A 25124-nucleotide genomic window follows, 5' to 3' on the forward strand; every position below is an offset into this window, starting at 1 on the left:
ATTGGCAATAGAAGTAAAATTTCCTTCCATAAATCGAACTTTTCGACCAGAACATAATTAATTTTTTTAAATTTTACTATCGAGGCAGAATTTTAGAAGAGTCCATCTATATCGTATGGAGGCGAACAAAATATTTGATATTTGACATTTATAAATTAATCTATATTTTACAGCATTTTGAAATAATTTACGTTTTAATGAACCATTCTATAACTCGGAAGTTTTTTTGTGGAAAATTCTGATTCGAGTTAGGGAAGTTCAACTGTAATTTTTTTTAACTCTCACACTGGCACAAAATTCAGTATTCGGACTCTTTTCGGTGGTGATATATCGCAGGTTCCATAATTTCTTAGAGCTACTTATCATACTCTCCAATTGAAATAGTTTGAGGTTATGTTGATGCATGATTGATAACACTTATTTCGCGGTATGTATGAATGTACTATATAGTTATTAGCTAGGAATTCTAGATATTCTTTATGCAAATCAAAACTTAAGTGATTCTTAAAAATATTTTTTTTTCTGAGTAACTATTTAAGAAATTTCCAAAATATGCATATGAAAAAAATGTTGCCAAAACAAAAAAAAAATTAAGTGTATTTTAAATTAAAAAATATAAATATATTTTATTTTAGTGTATTTGAAAAAAAAAATACTTTTCGGAAATTTTTTTTTATTATTATGTTTTACAAATACAAATTTTATTTACTTTTAATTTATTAAAATTTGTTTTTTAATTTATTTATTTAATTTGTTTTATTAATTTTATTTTTTAAATTAATTTTTTAATTTAATTTTTTTATTTTGTTTTAAACATTTTTCTTGTAAACTTTTTTGGGTAGCCATCACTTTGTTTCTTTGCATCATCTTCCACCTAATAAATTATAGCATCAAAACAAATACTTCAATAAGTTGAGTACCGTTATTTTTTATTTCAATGTCTTTTTTATTTGTTTTATATGGCGCGTTGACAAATCGCTAATCTACTCGTACATACATATATATAATAATATTTAAATCCTAACTTAATTACTAAGTAAATGACTTAAATACATATGGTACAACAAATATATGACACGCTCACAAAAATTGTTTTTGTTTTCTTTTTTTTTCATACATAAATATGTAAGTTGAGATTAAAAGTAGTTAAGTGCTATGCTTAAGAACTTAAAATCTACATCTCTTGCTCAATTTCATGCTAAATCAGTTTTGTGATTTTTAGTAAATTTTTTCTTGCGGCTGCCAGTAATTTCCCTACACTCCACCACTGCAAATTTCTAAGACTTCATTTAGTACTAAACCATACATGCTGCCTCTTTTCTTCATATTAAACTTAAGCTTTAAAGCTTATTTTCATTTCACTCCATTTCATTTCACTTTAATTCAATAAATTTTCATGCTTCTCACTACGCCAATAAATTAATTTCTCAAACTTGTTGTCCGTTCGGTTGGCATCATTAGTGGCCGCTCAGCGGGTCCAGTAGCCGAGAGCGTTAAATTGCCAATACTGCTGGACGTTGTCTTCGTTGAGTATTGACTCTGGCGCTGGTTGCTGCTGTCACGTGTAGACGAATAGCTGTTGTTGCGAAGGAAAATTGGAAAAAAAATTAATTTCATTAATTTAATTTATTACAAATTGTTTTTATTAACACATAAACACACATATTTACACAGAAAAGCTAAACACAAAGCAATTAAGCAACCAAATTTCTAAGCTACACATGCAACATATATACTACAAATACATATAAATTTACAGAAAAATAAAAATATTCAAATATATCTATGAACTACATAAATTATAAATTAAAACTATTTAGTAAAATAAAAAATGTGTTTTTGTGCGTAGGCGTATACGCAACATTTTGGTGGAATATAAAGCTTTCACAATTTGCTTTTAAGTGATTGCTCGCCGCTGCATGTGTTGCGTATTTTTAAATTTTTTGGTGTCAAAATAGTCTAAAGCATTAATAAATATTGCACATTTGTGTGTGTATATGAATTCAAATTTGTAGCTAAAGCAGCTATTTGCTGTACTCAAAAATATATTACACAAGCTTTCTTATTAAAGATTTTCACTTAATATAATAAATAATGATTAATAATTTAGAATTAGCATGCTGTAAATAAATTAATATTGTTTTTTTCATTTAGTTATTTAGGTATTGTTTAGAATGAACGCGCTTCATTTTTTAATTTTTTGTTTACCATCTTCAATTCGTAGTTTATCTTGAAGTCTACAAAAATTGCTGATATTCTTCCATTCACACTTCTGTCGCTTAAATATATTTACCCATCAAAGACTTTGCTGCTTTCGTATAAAATAATTAACACAGTTCACGTTTCTATCATCCTCACTTTGCCAACGCTCCTTTGAAGCGATCCCACGTTGTCGCTTCTTAGTCGAATATGAGTAATCGCGTCATACAGTTGAGATGATCACTGATCTTACTCTCCTTCATTCTTCCACAGTAACAATAATATTCCGAGAAATTTCGTCGACAAGATTTTTTTCGTAGAAACAACCTTTTTTTGTCAAATAACTACTTAACGATTCGGACTACTTTCACAGGTGTTTCTCTGGTTATAGTAAAAGAAAGTTTTTTAATTGATTATACAACTTCTCATATCAACATCATTTATAAAGTGTTGTCTTCTTTGTATTTTGGTAATCCAAAAGGTTTCTTTATATCTTTTCTCTCTGTTTATTGGTTTACAAAAGAACTCTCTCTTGAAGAATTATTCTATTTTTCTCCTCAGCATTATTTTTCGTAATTTTGTTCAATATGAAATATTGCTTACAACGACGAACTAGCAACATATTCGACCTGTTTTCTTCAAACCAACACTTTTGGAACACTGTTTTGAATATAATTTGTAAATTAAAACTATGTTTTGCCCTCCTATTTCCCTAAATAAATCTTATTTTATTCATTCTCAGAAAAACTACTAAATATGAATATTAAGTATATGAATTAAGGTTCTCAGACTTGAATCTGTAAACCTAGATCTATATCTTGTTCATCTTCAATCAATAATCGGCTCTGACTCAATATGAATTTCAAAGTATATCTAAAAATAAGAATCTAATATCTTTGATCTCATTTTAAAATATGTTACCCTTCTTAGACGAGGTTCAATGATATATTGAAAATACGCAAAGAAACTCTGTTTTTATCTGATATGAAGGTTGGAACGAAAGCAAAAGAAAGGTATTTAAAGAAGTCTCACACTCCATTTAATTGATCCGAAACATCAAGCATCTTTAAGAACTATCAAACTATCCAACAATTAGCTGATCATAAACTTTGAATATTTTGTGACGAACGCATAAGCGATAATGTGAACTATAAAGATCTCGATTGATGAAAATTCGTGAAGTGAACTTTGTGAATACAATAGCATTTTTAGACAGTCAAATTAATTGAGCAATTAAAATTTGTATTGAGAAACCCTTTTTTGTCTTTTATACTGACAGCTACTCGATAACCGATCAGCTGTAATACATTTTTGTTTTTGCTTTTCATAAGAAGTTGGTAAGTTTCATCAGCTGATTAATATTTTTAGCAGCGACATCTACCATAGTTTTTTTAATCAGCCAATTCCAGACAAATATCGTAATACTATGTTTACAAATAACGAGATTATCTCCATTTACTAGCTTAACTCGATAATCTAATTACAGAAACGAGATTTCTCATACAAAATTCCTCTCTTGATAATCCGAGATTATAAAATTATCTCATTTTATACAACTAGATTTTCGGTGTCATTCCTAGTTTTATCGATAATTTTGCGAAGAAGAGGAGAAATGTCAAATGAAAACGTAAACAAAAATGGCCGACAACGAGAGAAATATGTGTATTACGACAACAAGTGCAACACATTTGACAATTGACAATCTCATTTGGCTATATGTAAACGGTTAGATTATTGAACGAGCTTAGAACGAGATTATTTTCATATGTAAACATACTATAAGCTTTTGTCGCTGAGTTGCAATTGATTTTCAAGTCGATTAAAATTCAATTAAAAATGAATGCAGATTTTATTTTGTATGGTAAATCGATCTTAATAAGCGTTTTAAACGAGCAGAGGCCGGTTAATTGATGAATTAGCTCCAGTCTAAAAACTCTATAAGCAATTTCTGATGCTTCAAAATATAATTGAGTTCCTCATCCGTGAACTTTTGAGATTCCACAATATCTACCTATAAATTTAGTGGCATTTTGTTCGGAATTTATTCCAGAGAAATATTTTTGGATTTCGTACAAATATAGTTTCGAGATTCCAGTAATAATTTAAATGCTTGAAATTGTTGTGAGATTAAATATGTTGTCGAATGGTTCTAGATATGTCGATATATAGTACTCGCCGAGTTTATTATTCGTTCGATGTCTCTCGTATAGGCTCGTTGATGTTGTCGTTATAGTTTAATATTTCAAATCGACGACTCGGTGGTGCTGTTGCTGTTGATACTTTAGATCGTTCTCGTTTCTCAACAATTTGTTGCTGTTGGGAATATAATTTCCAGTAACTACTCTTTATCTCGATAAACTCGTTGGTGTTCTAGATCATCTACGTGATATTATTGTAATCGTTCGTAATTGGTATTCATTATCTCGTCTGCTCATCCTTGGCGATCTTTATAATTAACTATGTATATGGATCGATGTTAGTATATATGTATATCAAAAGTTTATACGATTTTGTTCGGTGATTTTGTATTTTTTTATGGATTAAGGTTAAGTGCTAATAAGAGTTAATAACAATGGTGGATTCATCTACGAGTGAATTAATAACCTTATACCAAATTCTCTATGTGAAACTACTCAAACTCCAATGATAGTACTACTATCAGCTGTATTTACCTCTTCGCTAGAAGCGATCACCGCCTCGCAGCGCCTGTGACGACTTCATTTTCATAGCATACTTATTGGGATTTTGACTGTAATCGGAATTCGTTGAGTTGGTGGAGTTTGTATGGCTTGTACCCGGCGGCCGGCGCTTGAGTAGGCTTTCGAGAAATCAATTATAAATTATACTTTGATATATACGCTTCTATTGTAGCGAGTAACGAGTGACGAGTAGCAAGTAAGTAACGTTATGATATTTTTTTTTTGTTTTGAATTTCGTTTTGTACATGGAGTAGTTGTCTACTGGTTACACAGTTTACAGTTACAGATCTTAGTACATACAGTCTTTAGCATATTCTTAAGCCAATTTAATGTGAGTAAATAATGCTAAGTTTTTAATTTTTTTTAAATTAATTTTGCAGGAGGCAGGTGAAAATGCATGGCGGGAAACAAATGGCAGGCAACAGGTAGCAGGTAGCAACAGTTTTAGTTTTTTTTTTTGCGTTTTTTTTTTTATTTTTTGTGTGTGTTTCTATGCTTATGACCGCCGCTGTATGTGTAGCATTTAGCTCAGCAGCAGTAGCAGCACTAGTTGTTTGTATGCGAGCATTCGCTATTGTGGCGCTATGTTGATCACTGCGACCTGCTTGCTGTCGCTTTTCGTATTAGTCACTACACTCATTCTAACGGTATACATAAAAGAGAAATTTAGAGAATAAAACAGAAAATTGTAAGTGAAACACAGTACGATGAAATTAAAAATCTGATGGTGGGGAAGGAGAGGGAGTAAATGCAGTTCAGTAAATATTTCAAATTAAAATCAATTTTTTTCTAATTTTTTTTTTGTTAATTCTTCAAATATTTTTGTGTTAAAAAAAAGTAATTATTCCAAAAATAAAATATTTACAATATTTAAACGTAATCGCCCGCACTAGAGTAAAGTTTTTTCAAATAATCTGAAATATAAGTTTTTTGTTTATTTTATATTGTAGTTAAGTATATGATGGCATTATGTATATGCGTATGTACAAATGTATGTATGTATCTGTTCAGCGCGTATTTGTAGGTGTAATGTTCTGTATATATAAATAATAGCGGTAATGTGTAACTTTTTACAAATGTATGAGTTTGTATATATGTATGTAATGATAAGCGGTATTATTTATTTTTATAAAGCCGGCAGCATTTTTTTATGTATTCGAACAAGCGCATGACGTCAGCAAAGTACCACAGCTGAGAGCATAGCAAGCGAATCCTTTAAGCGAAGCTTTTATCCTATACCATTTTTGTGCGAAGTAATGGCTAAGCAGGTCGGTCGCGGGTTGTTTTTTGTAACGTTATATTCTCTAGTGATCATTTTTGAAGAAACATCAAGTTTTTGGATGTAAACTCTATAAAGTTACTTGGTAATAATGGAAGGTCTTTGGTAAAGTCTCTGTGGTTATTGATTCACTATAGAAAACCTACATAATTCCTAGAAAAATAATAGATCAGATTGCTCTATGTCACCTCCCCGTCTACTCGGTTCGTCTCCTTGGACGAAAGGTCTGAGATGACAACATATTGTTTCCAACGCTCGTTAAGTAAAAGTTGCTTTGGATCAGCTATGGTAGATTCATTTGATACTTCAGTATTTATAGATTTCATTTACTTAGCAAACATTTCTACTAACTAGAAATTGGAAGCTATTGATGAAGGTTTACTCTCTCACTATGAACTTATATACCTCTTATATCAAGTACGTCTCTGACGAACTGAAGAGGTCCGGACTGAGTGTGATTTAACATAGATAGAAAAGTTTCTGGTTCTGGGAGGATGGAGTCATGTGTAGAAGTTCACGTAGGTGAGGAAAGTTTCTGACTGTCATTCACTTGGGAGTGGCCAGGAACGATTCTTTTGTATGTGGTTCAAGTAACTCCTGATCAAACAGTAGCTAGGTAGCCAACAAACATCCATTTGGAGGCGAGCTAAAGTGAGAAGACGAATCCCCCTTATGCGGTTGTGCGTAGGGTTTGGGACCCACAACATAAAAAAAATCCCCCAATGAAAATGAAACATAGCCTCGGATGAGAGCCTCTCTCGCCGAACAAAAGTCAAACTCTACAAGTCCCTCATCATTCCCGTCCTACTTTATGGTACCGAAGCGTGGACGATGTCAACATTCGATGAGACGGCGCTAGGTGTTTTTGATAGAAAGGTTTTGCGGAAGATTCACGGTCCTTTAAACATTGGCAACAGCGAATACCGCAGACGATGGAATGATGAACTGTATGTGTTATTCGACGACATAGATATAATTACGCGAATAAAAAGACAGCGGCTACGCTGGCTAGGTCGTGTTGTTCGAATGGATGAAACTGCTCCAGCTCTGAAAGTATTCTATGCAGTACCCGCTGGTGGAAGCCGAGGAATAGGGAGACCTCCACTCCGATGGAAGGACCAGGTGGAGAGGGACCTGGCTTCGCTTGGTATAACCAATTGGCGCCAACTGAAAAAATGGCGCGCTGTTGTGGACTCGGCTATAACCGCGTAAGGTGTCAATTGAAGGTGAAATTTTATCAGTAACCAAAGAAGGGAGTTCTCATGTGCAACACTACCAGATAGTTTTATATGTGCTGATATGGATCATGTGACCGTCTTAGAGCTCGTATGGAGCTTTATATCGACATCGACTTAGGATTGGCTTCGTAACGATATTAAGCTCAAGTCTGGTTCTATTAGAGAAATACCATAGTTTATTCTGTATTGAGAAAGCTAAGTGTAAAGTAGGTCTTTCGATTTGAAGCAAAAATAAAAGTCTCGGCTATCCTAAAAATAGACTCAGAAACTAAAGATTGAATTTCAACAAATAAATTTCGTAGTCAATCAGTTCATTGTTTAAATTGGGCATCAACGATGAGGGCAATCACTAGATGGCTTTAGACTCAATATTTTTGGAATTCTCGCATTATTATTATTTTTTATTAATTTTTATGATATTTGTACTTTTCTTAAAAAAAATTTCTCCATCAAAAAGTTCTGGGATCCGATAGTGAAATAGAGGGGAACAATAATTTCGAAAGTTATTCGAGATATGTATATAGTTTCTACAATAAAATATATCTCGATGAACTTATCTTTCATCTTCAGAATGTAACTGTAGCGTATAGCATTATTTGGATTAATACGAGTACATATGACGAATTTGCAACTTGAGTCGCACTAGGTTAATTTGTTTTTAGTTCAACACAGTTTCACATAACCTCAAACATTGAGACGACATAGAAATCTCCTAAATTAATACACATAAACAAAGACACACGAAAATAATGAAATGACAACCTCTTTTATAGACTTTTATCCACCGGATAACTGCACAATTTTTTTTGGAATGATATGCAAGTGTCGGAAATTAGCGATTTCCCCCGAAACAATTACACTGTATGTGAATGCATGAAACGATTACTCGTGCTGTTGTTGATGGGACTTCGTGTGGGAGGCGGATTGAAGGCGCTTCGTATAACAATTAATTGTCTTATGTGCAATGAGACATTCTGAAAGCGTCGACGCATGGTCATGCTACCGCCGCCAACGGTCGTCAAGTCGGTTTGACGATAACTGCGTATGCGCACAGTGCTTTAGTTTCATAAAATTTTACATACATTTTTAAATTTTATTTATTTTACGTTGATTTTGTTGATGAATTTGTTTGTTGATGAGCGATTCATGAAGATTTACGAATTTACAAAACAAAACAAAACGAAACATTAGAAAAAATTAAATCAAAAATCAATAAACAATACAAAATTTTTTGCTTTTGTTTTTTTTGGGGACAATACAATTTGCTTTTGCACTTAATATACAGTTATAAATTGGCACTATTGTTGACTTACCGATTTGTTATTAAATGCTTGACCTTCTTCTTCATGACAAACAACATGAATATGAGGAAACCTTGTATGGCATTACAAATGTCCGAAATGTAGAAGATCTTTGCCCACCCGCGGTCGGCGCCGACAAAATACGAGAATATCTCCAAGGACCATGTGACACCCATGACAATGAATAGGCGTAGAAAAAGACCGAATCTGTGGAAGGGAAGTAGAAGAAGTGTTAAGAAAAAATATATACCAGTGAATATTGAAGGTCCAGTAGAACATATTTTTCAGAAATACGTTTACCTCCGGATTCGATCTACTTAAATAAAAATATTTCTCTTTGAGGAATGCTCTTTGCAGTTTTCGGCGCCCTCTGTAGTCAAAATTTGGGCAAAACTTTAATAGTTTCTTAGTTAGAATGTTCTCAATTCAATTCTAATTCCATCGGTTACTTAATTTAAAAGGCCTTTTAAGGAATGATGATGGAATCTATCATAATACTCAACAACTACTCACTTATCCTTTTCGGTACGCAAATTCTTGGTACTATCCTCTCGAGCCATTATGCGCGCCATTTCACGTTGAACCCTGTGTATCTTCAAAGAAGTGAAGACGAACATCACACTGTTAGCTATAATTATGAGTACAATGGGACCAAAGAAATAAATCATCGCTGACCAGGTGCGCACTAAAGAAAAAAAAAACAAACAAGTGAGTCACAAATTTATAGCGACTATCAACGGTAAATACTTACTGTCCAACCAACAGTATTCGCCACCACCAATACCGGGCTTCCAATAGTCCGGTATGGCTGCAATCTCCTGCGCATACCATGTGAAGATTAAGAAAGGCACCGGTATACCCCAGGCATAAAGCGAATATACGAGAAAACGTTTCTTCTCCTGAAAACGATTGATGCCACGTGTGCCGCGGAAATTATGCCACAAATCGAAACTGATAACGCTCAGCCAAAAGAACGCAGCCATGAAGAAGTAGTAGGCGACATAACCGAGTGACTTGCAGAACACCAGACTGGAGTAGGCATCCAATTGCAGTGAGCTCATTGCCAGTAAGGAGTAACCAATGATCAGACCAATTAAATAGCAAACCAACGACTTGCCGTGCTGATTGCGTAGCTCTGGTATGCTCAGATAAACGACTATGGTGAGTATCATGAACGGTATGGAAAACAACATGGCTGTTTTGGCACAAGAGAGTTGGAGTAAGAGTTAATAGAGAGTTGAATTCAAGTTTAATTGGGTCCGAAGTGAACTTACCATAAGCATTAATTGTCTTAATGGTGCTGTAATCCGAGTCATAATTGCAATTCGCCGGATTGATGATGTACATAGTGTCTACGGTGTCATTCGCCACCGTCGGATGGAAACAGAATTCATTTTTGCTGAGGTAGACCATGTCGAAGACGCGCAGGAGTGTGCCATTCTGTGAAGAAAGGTTGAAGAAAATAAATAATATTAATGTACAGACCTATAAATAACTTCGGGATCAAAGTCTAGAAATGAACCAGCATATGAGGTGGTTCAGGTCGTTTTTGTAAGCTTTGAATAGTAGAAGGTAAATTCGTGTCCATTGTGAAGACAAAGAACTGGCCGTAAAGGAGTTCTCTTCATATTTTAAAGCCAACAGTACGAAGTGGTGTAGTCTCCGGTTTATGTATTTAATCTTAAAATTTCTCTTGAACCCATCCGTGGCCCACGGCTATAACACTGTACAGAACCAACTAAAACCCTTCCAATAATTTACCGGAAATGTGAGCTACATACGTGATCCTTTCAGTTGTTCTAACCTACAATAATTCAACACTCACCTCGAACAGCTTCCAATCGTCGAAAGAGCCGAGCTCCGGTTGCAATGAAAACATAAATTCACATGGTCGAAAACTCTGCACAGCGAATTGCTTGAAAATATTCACCGCCTTCAAAGACTCGCCAGGCATAGTCAAATTCAACAGCGGTTCAGGCCAGCCATAGTCGGTATTATTGACGCAAGCGCTCTCATTGGTGCTATAACTAGCACCCCATGGACAGCAGATATTGATGCATGGCTTCAGTTTACAGATACAAGCGCGCACATGTGACTCCACCTCGACACGTCGCACTAGATCCGTGTAAATGTAGTCGTATGTGCCGATCAATTGTGGTGGTATCATAATGCCCTCGTGTATATATGAACCGTTAGGGAAGTGCTGATCGTCTGTCACATTGACCGTATCGAAGAAAGAGCAAGGCACATGAATGCCATCGCGTTGATGGAGGTTCTCATTGTAGGCGCTCACTAGAGGTGTTATGCAAATGGCAAGTGCCAAGGCAATATAGACCAGCCGCAGTGGAAATCTGCACCAAAGCGCCAATCTGTGTGTTTGTGACATTATTTTTGAAGTGGTTTCTGGGGGGAGGCTGAAAAGAGATAATGACAATTTAATAGACTTACTTAAAATAAAATATTTTAATTAAAACTATTCTGTAAAAAGTAATACATATCAGGGAAATGGATCTAATGTAACTCATGGGAGACCATGAAATGTTTCTTGGTGAAACTTGGTAACGTGTTCTAGAAAAGTCAATTAATATAGACTGTGATCCGTCGAGTCTTTTTTCTATGTTGGACTTATCAAAGTTATTTATTTGTCGGGGAGATCTTTAATCCACGTTTTCCTATTAATTGACTGGTTTTGTTGCAGTAGTTCTGTTGGTTTCGTTGTAGTTGAGATCTTTCACAGTTTCCAAAAGGTTTGAAAGCTAAGGGAAGCATGATATGTTCATCGGAACAGAGAGAATTTTATGCGTTTCAGCTCCTCGAATTATTTTCTTCACAATTCGAATGAGAACCCGATCATATCTAGAAGACTTAATAATATAGATATGGGATAAAATATAACGATAAGACGTTAACCGATCTCTGTTTACTGACTTCCACGTACTCGTATATTTGATTTGAATATATAGTCTTAATTGGACAACACAGCTCGGACAGGTTCATCGTACTCGGTATTTATTGCGTGCGTGAATCTTTATATATTTTAATATATTTCTCTTTGTAGGTTAAGGGAACAAAGAAGTCTCAAAGTCTAGCGCAATATCATATAAAAGTGTTATCTTGCGGTCAGTCCGATTGTGCGTGTCGTGTGTGAATTGTGAAACTTATCTATGGCGTGTCGAACAAAGAAACCACGCATTGTACTTCTACTTTCATAAACCACTTCGCGAAAAGATAATGAAAATAGTATTCTTATGGTTTGGAATTAAAAATTTAACACAAAGAACCATTGTTTAAGAAAGCTCAAGCATTTTTTATAACCGCGAGGAAAGATAGAAAATCATCTATTGTTGTATTGGGTTTTTGTAATAAAAATCAGTATGTCTCATATGGGTTTAGAAAACTTTTGTAAATCTATTTTGAAAACAGTGATATGGGTGACCACGCTTTGAGAACGTTTTGTTATTTCTTTTTTTTACAAATTATGGTCTTTGTTTGACGATTCAAAAGTCAGAAAAAATAAATCATTTTCAACGTATTGAGTTTCAGCATTGACTTAGGTAACGATTAGTCCGTTTCAGATCAGTCAATAAAATGTAAAATATTCTGCAATGCCTTTAATAAATAGTCAGATATTTTAGACATTCTTTTGAGCTCGTTGAAAAATTATCGGTATTTTTCTTGATATAACTTAGTATACCTAATCTATTCATATCCATAGATCATCATATGTGTTATGAAATATACTTGATTTGTAACCTTATGATCCCATTGAAGAGAATGTCTTTCTGGCTTGCGACCATCAGTGAATTGTGGTATAACGGAGTACGGGAAATTAATTAATATCTTTAAATTAAGACTTGATCATGATATCTATCTCGAAGAGGATCTGGTATGAGACTTTTTAGGAGACTGTTTCTAGAGGCGAATACCTGAGTATTACTCCAAATCAACGACAATATCCCACATAATTCAACATTTGTTTCTAAATTTGAAGATTCCAGTCTATAATTTAATTTATTTATAATTTTCATGCTGAAACAGAAAACAGGTGTAGACTTTATGACAACAGAAAACTCTTAAGGTTGAATATATTGAGATACCGTTTTGACCACCACAAATCTTTTAATAGCTTTTTTGGGCTTGAGGCAGCTCAAGAGCGGGTTGACATCGAAACTTCGATATTGGGATACGAAGGTACGGGATTTCGACCCAATAGATGGAAAGTTTAAATATGCCAAGTTTTTTGGATTGCTTTACATTCATTTTTAATTGGATTTTGAAAATCGTGGTTAAAAATATTTTCTAAACTTAGGAGAAATTTCTTCGAAATACTTTTGAAATCTTTTGACTAGAGGCTACTAAAATCTAAGTTTAAGTATTTAACTGTCTCGGAAATTCAGACTTTTTTAGTGCGAAGTTTCATAACAGGAACTCACCAACGACAGATACGGTGATAATTTTATTAATACGAGCAATACTACAATGACCAAATTTTCATTAGAAAGCCAACATTAACGCAAATAGTATGCCCATAAATTCCATTTTAGAACCCACCACATCAATTCCATAGAAAGCAATTAATATTCACTCGAATTATTGAAAGTAAATACACGTAAATATTAGTGAACTAAGTTCATAAGTAATTTGTCAAATGTCAAACGTTTATTGACAGTCAGCTTAACATTACGACACTAGGTCCTTTAAAGCCTGTCATTAAACCATATCGAATGGCAATGTAATGTGCGTCAGTAATTGATTACATGTGTGAAGAAATGTAATGGCATATTCATAAATTTGCATATTTATTTGTATTGAACTTATAGTCACTTGACGTAAGTGTCATTAGAGCGCTTAAGTACACACAATAAGTTTTATGGCAACCATACGCGCTGAGGCAACCGCAGAGTTTAACGGTGCTTATTAAATTATGATCAAATATATTAGTGTAATTTCACTTTCTCCTTGTTGGTCACCTGTTTGTTGTTGTTTATGTAAATTAGTTGCCCGTTGGTCATAACTTAATGCAATATATCTTCTTTATGTCGTCAGGAATTGTGTCATCGTTTCGTTTATTTTGTAAAGGAAATTACTCGTAAACTTATCTATTCCTTGGGGTAGTGTTTGCTGTTGGGTTATGTACGCGGACATATTGTATGTCGCGACAATAACCTTTATAAAAAAATAGCGGTAAACATAGAAGACCCCCGCACATAAGGTACTTATATCTGCCTTGTAGGAAATTTTATACTCATGAGCTAGTTTTAAGTATTTTAAAGAACAAGTTCTTAGAAAATAATAAATTTCTAGTGAACGAATATAAAAAAGAACTGAAGATTATATAACAATAATTAGATTTTCTAGTCTCTAATATTACAGGATGGTTCAAGAATCATTCTGTTCTCAAAAAAAAAAAGGTTCATAATTCTCATATATCTTCTAAACTGTACTGAGTACTCCCAAAAATACCCGAGTAAATATAATTTTAGTAACATTTAGACAACAGTCAGTATTTATTATTATTTTTACAATCTATTATTCCAAGCTTCTAATGTTCGATTTCCTACAGGTTATGTACACTAACATTAAATATAAATATATGTACTGTTACAATGTAATTTGTCATTGCGTATTTGCCCACACGTATAATAAATTTCTGCGTATATTGTCAGGGTCATAACACCAGCGCTTCATAATGAAGAATTAGACGCATTCCCAAAAGTGCTTTTGAAATTAATCTTAAACTATTATACAGACGAATTGGTGTGCGTAAAGAATAATGGAGATAAAAATATGGTTGGTTATTTTTTCTTTGAATGCGTGTGTGTAAATATGAAGAATTTTTTAATTTAATTTACTTTATCTGCATCTAAGGAATCAAAATAAGAAATATGAAAAGTTAGATAAAATACAGGAAAGAAGACATGAAGTAGAAATAGGTGGCAACTTCAAACTAAATTAATTATTTTTATAGTAATATGTATCCAACCTACATTATTTCCAAGATTATATGTTCACTTAATTTGGTTAAGATATTTCACATATTAACCGATTTATAAGCTATTAAGCCCATCGTATTTTTGAAAACCCTATTATTGGGTATATGGGAGCTACGGGAAGTTAAGACCCGAATTGAACCATTTCTGGTAAAGAGACACACTATTAGAAGAAAACATTTAATCTGAATTAAATTAAGATATCTGGGAGATTTATTGATATTTTCGGTGAAAAATTACCGTAAAGCACTGAGTTCTTAATATTCGATATCCGGGGCATTGAAAAGTTAGTCCGATTTTTTCTCAAATGCTGCCACAGATCATATATAGTAGTCATGGTTGTGAACCGATTTCATCCTTTTTCCACACGTGTCAAGAAAATATTATATACCAAATTATTACCGAATTTCATTGATATCGGTCGAGTAGTTCCAGAGTAATGGTTTTTGATCCATAAGTGGGCGACGCCCATTTTCCCTTAAAAAAAAAATAGTGTAGCTTCTTTATGCTATTTCTTCTGTAAAATTTAGTGTTTCTGACGTTTTTCGTTAGTGAGTTAACGCACTTTTAGTAATTTTCAACCTAACCTTTGTATGAGAGGTGGCCGCGGGTATTATCCGATTTCAACTATTTTCATAATGTATGGTGGGGTACGTAAGGGAACCGACTGCAGAAATTGGTTAATAAAGCTTTATTGGTTTGCGAGATATATACAAAAGGCCTCAATGGGGGGGCGGGAACACGCTGCAGTCGCTACTCTCTTAGCAATATTTGTTGCGAAAGTATAATAAAGTTAATGAAAATTACTGTATAAAATTTTTGAAATCAAGTGGAGAAGTGTTACGACAGAGCGGTAAAATAGTGGAAGAAATTTGCCCTGGAATAGGGGTTCACAATTTATGAATCTATTATGAATTTTATAGAAAAGCTTCCGACCATTTTCAACCTAGTTTAAGTAGCGCTCCAGACAATCACGTTCTATAAAAGTAAAGTTTGGAAAATACTTCATTTCAGTTCCAGATCTAAGAGATATTGGATTATTTGAGTACACCAAATCCCACTGTTTTCAGTGAAATAAGCTCCCCTACTTTTTTTTACAGTATATCTCTAATTAACCGATATATACTGATCAATCAAATGACCGAAGACCATTATATTAGTTATAGGGGTCTAGGCAAAGGCACGGTCCTTCGTGGAAAAAATTGACTCTGACTCAGTGATGATGTTTCTCAAACTGTACTATGAGATCATTATAAAAAATATTTCGATCTAAATCTGTCAGGTAATGTGAAAAAATTAAAATTTAATTTAATGACTGAGGTTACCACGCCCATTGTTCTTCATGTTAAAATAAAATATTTGTATATGTATATTGCCGCTAAATATAAGTGAAGCTAAGTTAATAATCTGCGAAATATGTTTGATAATTCACCAACGTAAATAAAACCCGTTTATACATACAGACATATGAATATATACACATATAAGCACGAGTATCAATTATCTTATCAGTAATTAGTGCCAAGTGGTGAGCTAATGATTCGTGGGCTTTGACGCTAATCAAAACATTTAGTCAAGCTAAAAAGAAGCTAATAAGTACTCACGAACCACACAGTAAATACGCTGGCGTATATATATGTGTGTATATTATAATATATTTGTATGAAGATAAGTATGTTAATCAGAATATATTAAGTCATTTTAGCGCTAACTTTTGCGCCAAAGCGATTTTGTTATTTACAGGAAATATTATAATTAATACTGAATTTTAAAAAATTTATCGCTTTCTAGTAACTTCGTCCTCAATTTCCTCGGCGTTTTGTCGCTTGAGATTAGAAATTTTGCACTGGAATTCGTAGAAAATATTTGCAGTTAACAACATTGCAAAAGTAATAGCAATTCTGCCCCGAGATAACACGGTAAGACGTATTACTAAGTTATTAGAGCAGTCTAAGGAGCATAAAAAGGAACAAAATTTTGCAGTTTATGCTGGAAGAAAGAAAAAAAGTAATTTTTTAGACTTCATTTATTTTGACAAAAAATTACGGATATTTGGCCATCTCTTAAGTTAAAGAGGCCTCTACTAATGACGATGGTTCTAGAAACTCGAGCTATCTGGAACAAAATGAAAAACGGAAACGGAAAATGGAATAAGACTTGCTAGTAAAATTAGTCTACAAGTAGACCTACAGACTAAAGCCCACAAAAAATAACTAAATTGGGTAATTTATGCTGGAAGGAAGAAAAAGAGTCATTCGATTTCTTTCTCTCAGACGTTATTTATTTTGACATATTATGACGACTATTGGGTCAATCTCCGAAGTTGAAGAGGGCTTCTACTAACGACGATAGTTCTAGAAACGCGTGCTATCTGGAACAAAATCAGTAACGGAAACGGAAAAATTGTAAATTTATTCTCCAAGTAGATCTCTTCAGCTGACAACCCTTCGTACAAATTATGACAGTAAAATTTGATAAAAATCTCGCTTCGTTTCAACATTCCCTCATAATTTTTATACTCTCGCAACAAATGTTGCTAAAGAGAGTATTATAGTTTTGTTCACATAACGGTTGTTTGTAACACCCAAAACTAAACGAGTTAGATATAGGGTTATATATATTCCAAAGTGATCAGGGTGAAGAGTGGAGTTCAAATCCGAATGTCTGTCTGTCCGTCCGTCCGTCCGTCTGTGCAAGCTGTAACTTGAGTAAAAATTAAGATATCTTGATGAAACTTGGCACACTTATTTCTTGGCACCATAGGAAGGTTGCTTTCGAAAATGAGCAAAATCGGACCACTGCCACGCCCAAAAAATGGCGAAAACCGAAAACACATAAAGAGCCATAACTAAGCCATAAATAAAGCTATGGAAATAAAATTTGGTATGAGGTATTGCACTATGAAGGGGCATATTTGGATGTAATTTTTTTGGGTAAGTGGGCGTGGCCCCGCCCCCTACTAAGTTTTTTGTACATATCTCGCAAACCAATAGAGCTATATAAACCAAACTTTCTGCAGTCGTTTTTTTTAGCCACTTCCTAATACAGTTCAAAAACGAAAGAAATCGGATCCTAACCACGCCCACCTCCCATACAAAAGTTAGGTTGAAAATTACTAAAAGTGGGTTAACTCACTAACAAAAAACGTCAGAAACACTAAATTTTACATAAGAGATGGCAGATGGAAGCTACACTCAGATTTTTTTATAAAATGGAAAATGGGCGGGGCGTCGCCCACTTATGGGTCAAAAACCATATCTCAGGAACTACTCGACCGATTTCAATGAAACTTGGCTTGTAATAGTTTCCTTACATCCCAATGATATGTTGTGAAAATAGGCCAAATCGCTTCACAACCACGCCTACTTCCTATATACCAGAACTTTGAAGACGATCTGAATCGTTAACTTTACAATATATAAATGTAGCACTAATGAAGATATCGATGCAGAATTTTGCACAAATATTATGTTAATAGTGTGGCAGCCCCATTCTAAAAATCGCCGAAATCGGACCATAGGTTTTTAAGACCTCATATATCGAACGCGAGAACCTCGCTGCTTCTAACCTAATATTATGGTTTCCAACTTTCAATGGACTTTATACAATATATATGACGAATATGTGGGTCAAATTGTGTATTATATAATAAAATAAAGTTAAATAAATAAATTGCGAGAGTATAAAATGTTCGGTTACACCCGAACTTAGCCCTTCCTTACTTGTTTTTTGTATAATTTATCAATAAAGAAAATTTTGGACTACTCAAAGACTTAAAATTTAAAATTAAAGATAAATATTGTCTAGAAATTTGAAAATATTTTTATATATAATTTTTTTTTTAATATTTGAAAGATTCAAGTTACTTTTATTGCAATTGAAAGAGTTTAAAATGTAAAAATATATTTTTATTTCTAACCTCCAATTTGTGAAGAAATTAGACTATGCGCCAAAATGTAGGCAACATTTATGTCACCAATTTTCTGAAGACAGAATTTGTCAAGAACGAACATATCATACATTTGGGCGTACAACGATCTAAAATAATTTTATTATTTGATGAAATATATTTTAAGCAAATAATATATTTTAGTTTTTTGCATTAAAAATCTCTAAAAATTAGTACATATCTATAAGTTAAAGTTATAAAATTTAAAATTTCAGCTAAGAAAGATTTTCAATATATTCCCAGCTTTTTTGTAAGTTTTCAGTAAAGAATATTTTCAGGGAAAATTTAAAAAAAAATTTATGAAAAATTTTTAGTTCGCCCATTTTCGGCTAAATTATAACTAGTCCGAAAGTAGTTCGATTACTACCAGTTACTTGTAAAATCGCTTTAAATGCTCACCACTTTTAGAATACACTCACGTAATTAAATATGTGCTGTAATTATGTATGCACTATACAGTAACTAGTAACAGTACTAGTACAGTAACTAGTAATTTGTATGTATCTCTACTTAAATCACTCAGCAACGCCGCCGCCGCCGCCCGCTCATATTTTATGGGATTTGCCCACAAAATAAAAAAGCAAATACAATTATTTGCAACGACATTTGACGTGCTCGCGCCTGCTGTTTGTGATTAATTTGTTTGCAATAATATTGATAATTCATTCAATTATGTAGCTGCGTTAATTGTGAACGCGTACTCGCGTCGTCATGTCAAGCGTGGGTGAGGGCGCTTACATGTACAAGTGTGTATGTGTGTGCGTGTGTTTGGGAAGCGCTGACGTATTTTTTATTTTTTTTTTATTTTTATTTATTTATTGAATTAAAAATTGGTACAGCTAAAAATGAAGTTCAAACAAAAGCTTCCATTGTATTAAATAGAGCTAGAGACTAATATATATATACATGCACCCAAAAAATTAATGCCAACAAAGACCCAAAGTATATATATATATTTGGCGTAGGAACCGCTTTAAGCGATTATAGCCGAATCCACCAGAGCGCGCCACTCATTCCTCCTTTTTGCTTTTTGGCGCCAACTGGAAACACCAAGTGAAGCCAGGTCACTTTGCACTTGGTCTTTCCACCGGAGTGGAGGTCGTCCTCTTCCGCGGCTTCCTCCAGCGGGTACTGCATCGAATACTTTCAGAGCTGGAGTGTTTTCTTCCATCCGTACAACATGACCTAGCCAGCGTAGCCGCTGTCTTTTTATTCGCTGAACTATGTCAATGTCGTCGTATAAATCGTACAGCTCATCGTTCCATCGTCTGCGGTATTCGCCGTTGCCAATGTTTAGAGGACCATAAATCTTGCGCAAAACCTTTCTCTCGAAAACCCCAAGAGTCGTCTCATCGGATGTTGTCATCGTCCACGCTTCAGCGCCATACATCAGGACGGGAATAATGAGCGACTTATAGAGTTTGATTTTGGTTCGTCGAGAGAGGACTTTACTTTTCAATTGCCTACTCAGTCCAAAGTAGCACCTGTTGGCAAGAGTGATTCTGCGTTGGATTTCAAGGCTGACATTGTTGGTGTTGTTAATGCTGGTTCCCAGATAAACGAAATTATCTACAACTTCAAAGTTATGACTGTCAACAGTGACGTGGGAGCCAAGACGCGAGTGCGCTGACTGTTTGTTTGATGACAGGAGATATTTCGTCTTGTCCTCATTCACCACCAGACCCATACGCTTCGCTTCTTTATCTAGTCTGGAAAACGCAGAACAAACGGCGCGGTTGTTGCTTCCGATGATATCAATATCATCGGCATACGCCAGGAGCTGTACACTCTTGTAGAAGATTGTACCCTCTCTATTTAGTTCTGCAGCTCGTATTATTTTTTCCAGCAATAGATTGAAGAAGTCGCACGATAGTGAGTCACCCTGTCTGAAGCCTCGTTTGGTATCGAACGGCTCGGAGAGGTCCTTCCCGATCCTGACGGAGCTTTTGGTGTTGCTCAACGTCAGCTTACATAGCCGTATTAGTTTTGCAGGGATACCAAATTCAGACATCGCGGCATAAAGGCAGCTCCTTTTCGTGCTATCGAAGGCAGCTTTAAAATCGATAAAAAGATGGTGGGTATCGATTCTTCTCTCTCGGGTCTTTTCCAAGATTTGGCGCATGGTGAATATCTGGTCCATTGTAGATTTTCCAGGTCTAAAGCCACACTGATAAGGTCCAATCAGTTCGTTGACGGTGGGCTTTAGTCTTTCACACAATACGCTCGACAAAACCTTATATGCGATATTGAGGAGACTTATACCACGGTAGTTGGCGCAGATTGTGGGGTCTCCCTTCTTATGGATTGGGCAGAGCACACTAAGATTCCAATCGTCAGGCATGCTTTCTTCCGACCATATTCTACAAAGAAGCTGATGCATGCACCTTATCAGTTCTTCGCCGCCGTATTTGAATAGCTCGGCCGGTAATCCATCGGCCCCCGCCGCTTTGTTGTTCTTCAAGCGGGTAATTGCTATTCGAATTTCTTCATGGTCGGGTAATGGAACATCTATTCCATCGTAATCGATTGGGGAATCGGGTTCGCCATCTCCTGGTGTTGTATTTACTTTCACTGCCATTGAGCAGGTCGGAGAAGTGTTCCCTCCATAATCCCAGTGTGCTCTGGACATCCGTTACCAGATTACCTTCTCGGTCCCTACATGATAATGCTCCGGTCTTGAAACCTTCTGTTAATCGCCTCATCTTTTCATAAAATTTTCGAGCATTACCCATGTCGGCCAGCTTTTCAAGCTTTTCATACTCACGCATTTCGGCCTCTTTCTTTTTACGTCTGCAAATGCGTCTCGCTTCCCTCTTCAGTTCTCGATATCTATCCCACCCCGAACGTGTTGTGGTCGATCGCAACGTTGCGAGGTAGGCAGTCTGTTTTCTCTCCACTGCGGAACGACAATTCTCATCGTACCAACTGGTTTTTTGGCGTTGCCGGAGACCAATTGTTTCGGCTGCAGCGGTATGCAATGAGTTTGAGATGCCGTTCCACAGCTCCCTTATATCGAGATGCTGATGAGTGCTCTCCGAGAGCAGGAGTGCAAGTCGAGTAGAAAATCGTTCGGCTGTCGGTTGTGATTGCAGCTTTTCGACGTCGAACCTTCCTTGTGTTTGTTGACGGGCGTTCTTTGCTGCACAGAGGCGAGTGCGTATCTTTGCTGCTACTAGATAATGGTCCGAGTCAATGTTTGGTCCTCGGAGCGTACGCACGTCTAAAACACTGGAGACATGTCTTCCGTCTATCACAACGTGATCGATTTGATTGCGCGTGTTTCGATCAGGGGACAGCCACGTTGCTTGATGAATTTTTTTATGCTGGAATCTGGTACTACAGACAACCATATTTCGGGCCCCAGCGAAGTCGATCAGCCTCAGGCCGTTTGGCGATGTTTCGTCATGGAGGCTGAATTTTCCGACTGTTGTGCCAAAGACACCTTCTTTACCCACCCTGGCGTTAAAATCGCCAAGCACGATTTTGACATCGTGGCGGGGGCAGCGCTCATAGATGCGTTCTAGGCGCTCATAGAAAGCATCTTTGGTCGCATCGTCCTTCTCTTCCGTTGGGGCGTGGGCGCAAATCAGCGATATGTTGAAGAACCTCGCTTTGATGCGGATTGTGGCAAGACGTTCATCCACCGGGGTGAATGCCAGGACTCGGCGACGTAGTCTCTCTCCCACCACAAATCCAACACCGAATTTGCGCTCCTTTATATGGCCGCTGTAGTAGATGTCACAAGGACCCACCTTCTTCCGTCCTTGTCCCGTCCATCGCACTTCTTGGACGGCGGTGATGTCAGCCTTTAGTTGTATGAGGACATCAACCAGCTGGGCAGAGGCACCTTCCCAATTAAGAGTCCGGACATTCCAGGTGCATGCCCTCAAATCATAGTCCTTTATACGTTTGCCGTGGTCGTCATCAAAAGGGGGGTTTCTCATCCGAGGCCTGTGTTTCTTATTCACTGGTTATTCGTTTTTATGTGGTGGGTCCCAAGCCCTACGCACAACCGCACAAGCGGGCTTCGCCTTCTCACTTTAGCTCGCCTCCAAACGGATGTCTGTTAGTTACCCAGGGGATACTTGGTCTAAAACCGGAAGTCGTGAGCTGCTTGACTCGAAAAATACTCGCTATCAATAAGAGATTAATAAAATTCATAAAAATTTTGCATAAAAAGTACCTAAAAATCATATTTGTTTATATTTTTATATATCTATATCTCATATGTATATTAATTTGTATGTATGTATATATATATAATTACACACATGCAAAATTTGCTGACGTTCACTTTTATGAATTTGATTTTATTGCGCAGAATTGATTTTTATTTAATAATCTTTTCGCCAATGTGCCGATTAAACCAACTATTTGTGGAAAATTATATAATTTCATGTAAACATTTCATTCAAACGTTGTTTGTTTGTGTGTGTGTGTGTGTGTGTGTATGTATGTATATATGTACTTATGTGTGTTTGGCTGTTCGCTTGACCGCAGACACATTGTGCATACGTCCACAAAAATTTATAGAATTTTATTATTGTATTATTTTAAAATAAACACACGTTTAAAATCTCTTAACAAATTGGATTTTTGGCAGATTTCTCTACATACAAGCTCCCGCATACCAATAGAGACGTACGTACTTATTTTCCAGATAAACAAATAATCACACGTGCTTATTCTGCTCGGTTCGGATTATTGCCAAGTTCGCATATGGTAACGGCATTAAACGAAACATATACAAACATTGGCATGACTTAGTAATAAAATAACCTAAAAAGTGGGAACATTACATATCTAAGAGTAGGTCGGTAAAAAAACTCCTACCCACCATTAATAGGATTCTAAACAGTTTTAAAATAGAACTCTACAAACACTTCAAAAAATATTTATACCAAATATTCTCATAAGAGTCTTAAAGGGATCGGATATTAATAGAAATAACGAGTACTTCTAGTTAACTCTGCTCACCGGACAATCCGATCTAATACAACTTATATATACTATCCGCCGTTTTCCAATAGATGTCTCTATGGTCAAGCACTGGTCGATTAAATCGTTTTATATCGATCTTGGACATTTGTGTCAACATTAACCCAACAAAATATTTGTAGAGATCTGTTTACATCCCAAACTTATTCTCAATTGAAAATGTCACTTTTTGAGCCGAATTCTCGACATTTACGGAAATTTTGCTTTTCTTTTTTAATTCCAAGAAAAGTGAGGCTGAGGCTCATCGACATTTGTAACCGTTTTTATACAAAAAAAGCCTTAAATTTACAAAAAAAAATGGTTGAAGATGTAGACCTAATATGAAACCGGAACCGATGCTCCCGCTTAAGGGCTATCAGCTCGATGGCATTCATAAAAATATTTAAATAATATTTTCCATTTCATATCTATTTTCCGTTAATATATTTATATTTGGAATCTGATCACTTTATTTGACTGTTCTATATCTGTGAGCGGTTGGTTTTGTTTCAAAGTATTTGCCTAGATTTGGTTGCGATAAACCGTTACTTATTACGAGGAATAGACCGTACTCTGAGGGAGACTGGAAACTGGAAGGAAGCAGAAGAAGATGTCGGCCAAAAATAACATAGGATAAGTCGGTTTTACGCAAATTAGCCGATGCCAAAAGTACTCTGGAACCACCTTGTTGAGACCATATGCTTCAGAGAGAAATAGGGAAGAAAAATCCCTACTTAGTATCCAATTAACCAAGCGTCAGAGCTATGTCTAGACAAATCAACTCGATTCAACTTTAAATGAATTATAAAAAGTCGAACTAGTGGTAAAACCAATGGAGCGGGGAAGAAAGGAAGTTACTATGACAATTTCTCAGTGATATCAATGAAGAAGTAATTGATCTCTATTGGGTTATCATGAATCAATCATGAATCAAAATTGGACAATACAATTTACTAAATAATTTTCGAACAATAACACTTAGATGAGGACGAACTTTCGGTCTGTCCGGCTAAAAAATTGTGTTTGGGGGATGGTATTAACTTTTCGATTTAAGACTTTTATTATTGATATTTGATAGATACTCATATGGAGTTGAACTTCCATAACCCGAACTTCTATAATACGAACTCTTGAATTGACAATGAAAGTCAAATTTCATACATATTACCTTCCATAATTCGAAATTTCACTAACTCGATTTTTTGTGGGCTTGTTCATAATTATGCGCATATATGTAGATTAATTATTTATCGTATCTACAAATATATTCAATATCTATTTCCGTCATCTGGCCGATTTTTATAAGCGCATTAAATTTGTACGCTTCAACTGATTAGAAATACTACTAGGAATAATAGACGTAAGACTACGCTAGATTGTAATAGATTTTATTATATAGAAGTTAGAAAGCATAAATTTTATCTTTACTACTGGTGGTGATTACAACTCTCACGTGAGTTGAAATGAATTACATTGCAAGAGCTCCATTAAA

The 25124-nt window shown here is 35.3% G+C and overlaps 1 protein-coding gene across 9 annotated transcripts in view; it reads right to left on the reverse strand.

Moving 5' to 3' along the window:
- The window catches only part of LOC105210462 (G-protein coupled receptor Mth2), a 45064-nt gene continuing 19940 nt past the window's right edge, over positions 1–25124 (reverse strand). For 5 of the 9 annotated variants that reach the window (XM_029039196.2, XM_029039193.2, XM_029039192.2 and 2 more), the window contains exons 3-8: positions 10542–11130; positions 9991–10156; positions 9468–9911; positions 9230–9401; positions 8729–8923; positions 7819–8471 (exon numbers count right to left, since the gene is read on the reverse strand). In XM_029039196.2, coding sequence (XP_028895029.2) covers positions 8270–8471; positions 8729–8923; positions 9230–9401; positions 9468–9911; positions 9991–10156; positions 10542–11102 — 1740 coding nt within the window. In that variant the 5' untranslated portion in view covers positions 11103–11130 and the 3' untranslated portion in view covers positions 7819–8269. Of the gene's footprint in view, positions 1577–4871; positions 5018–5439; positions 5540–7805; positions 8472–8728; positions 8924–9229; positions 9402–9467; positions 9912–9990; positions 10157–10541; positions 11131–11654; positions 11747–25124 lie in introns of those variants that run through there. The other 4 variants (XM_054228780.1, XM_054228779.1, XM_054228783.1 and 1 more) reach the window with 4 other exon arrangements.

This window comes from Zeugodacus cucurbitae, chromosome 4 (genome assembly GCF_028554725.1).
Source record: "Zeugodacus cucurbitae isolate PBARC_wt_2022May chromosome 4, idZeuCucr1.2, whole genome shotgun sequence".
NCBI classification, from domain to species: Eukaryota; Metazoa; Arthropoda; class Insecta; order Diptera; family Tephritidae; genus Zeugodacus; species Zeugodacus cucurbitae.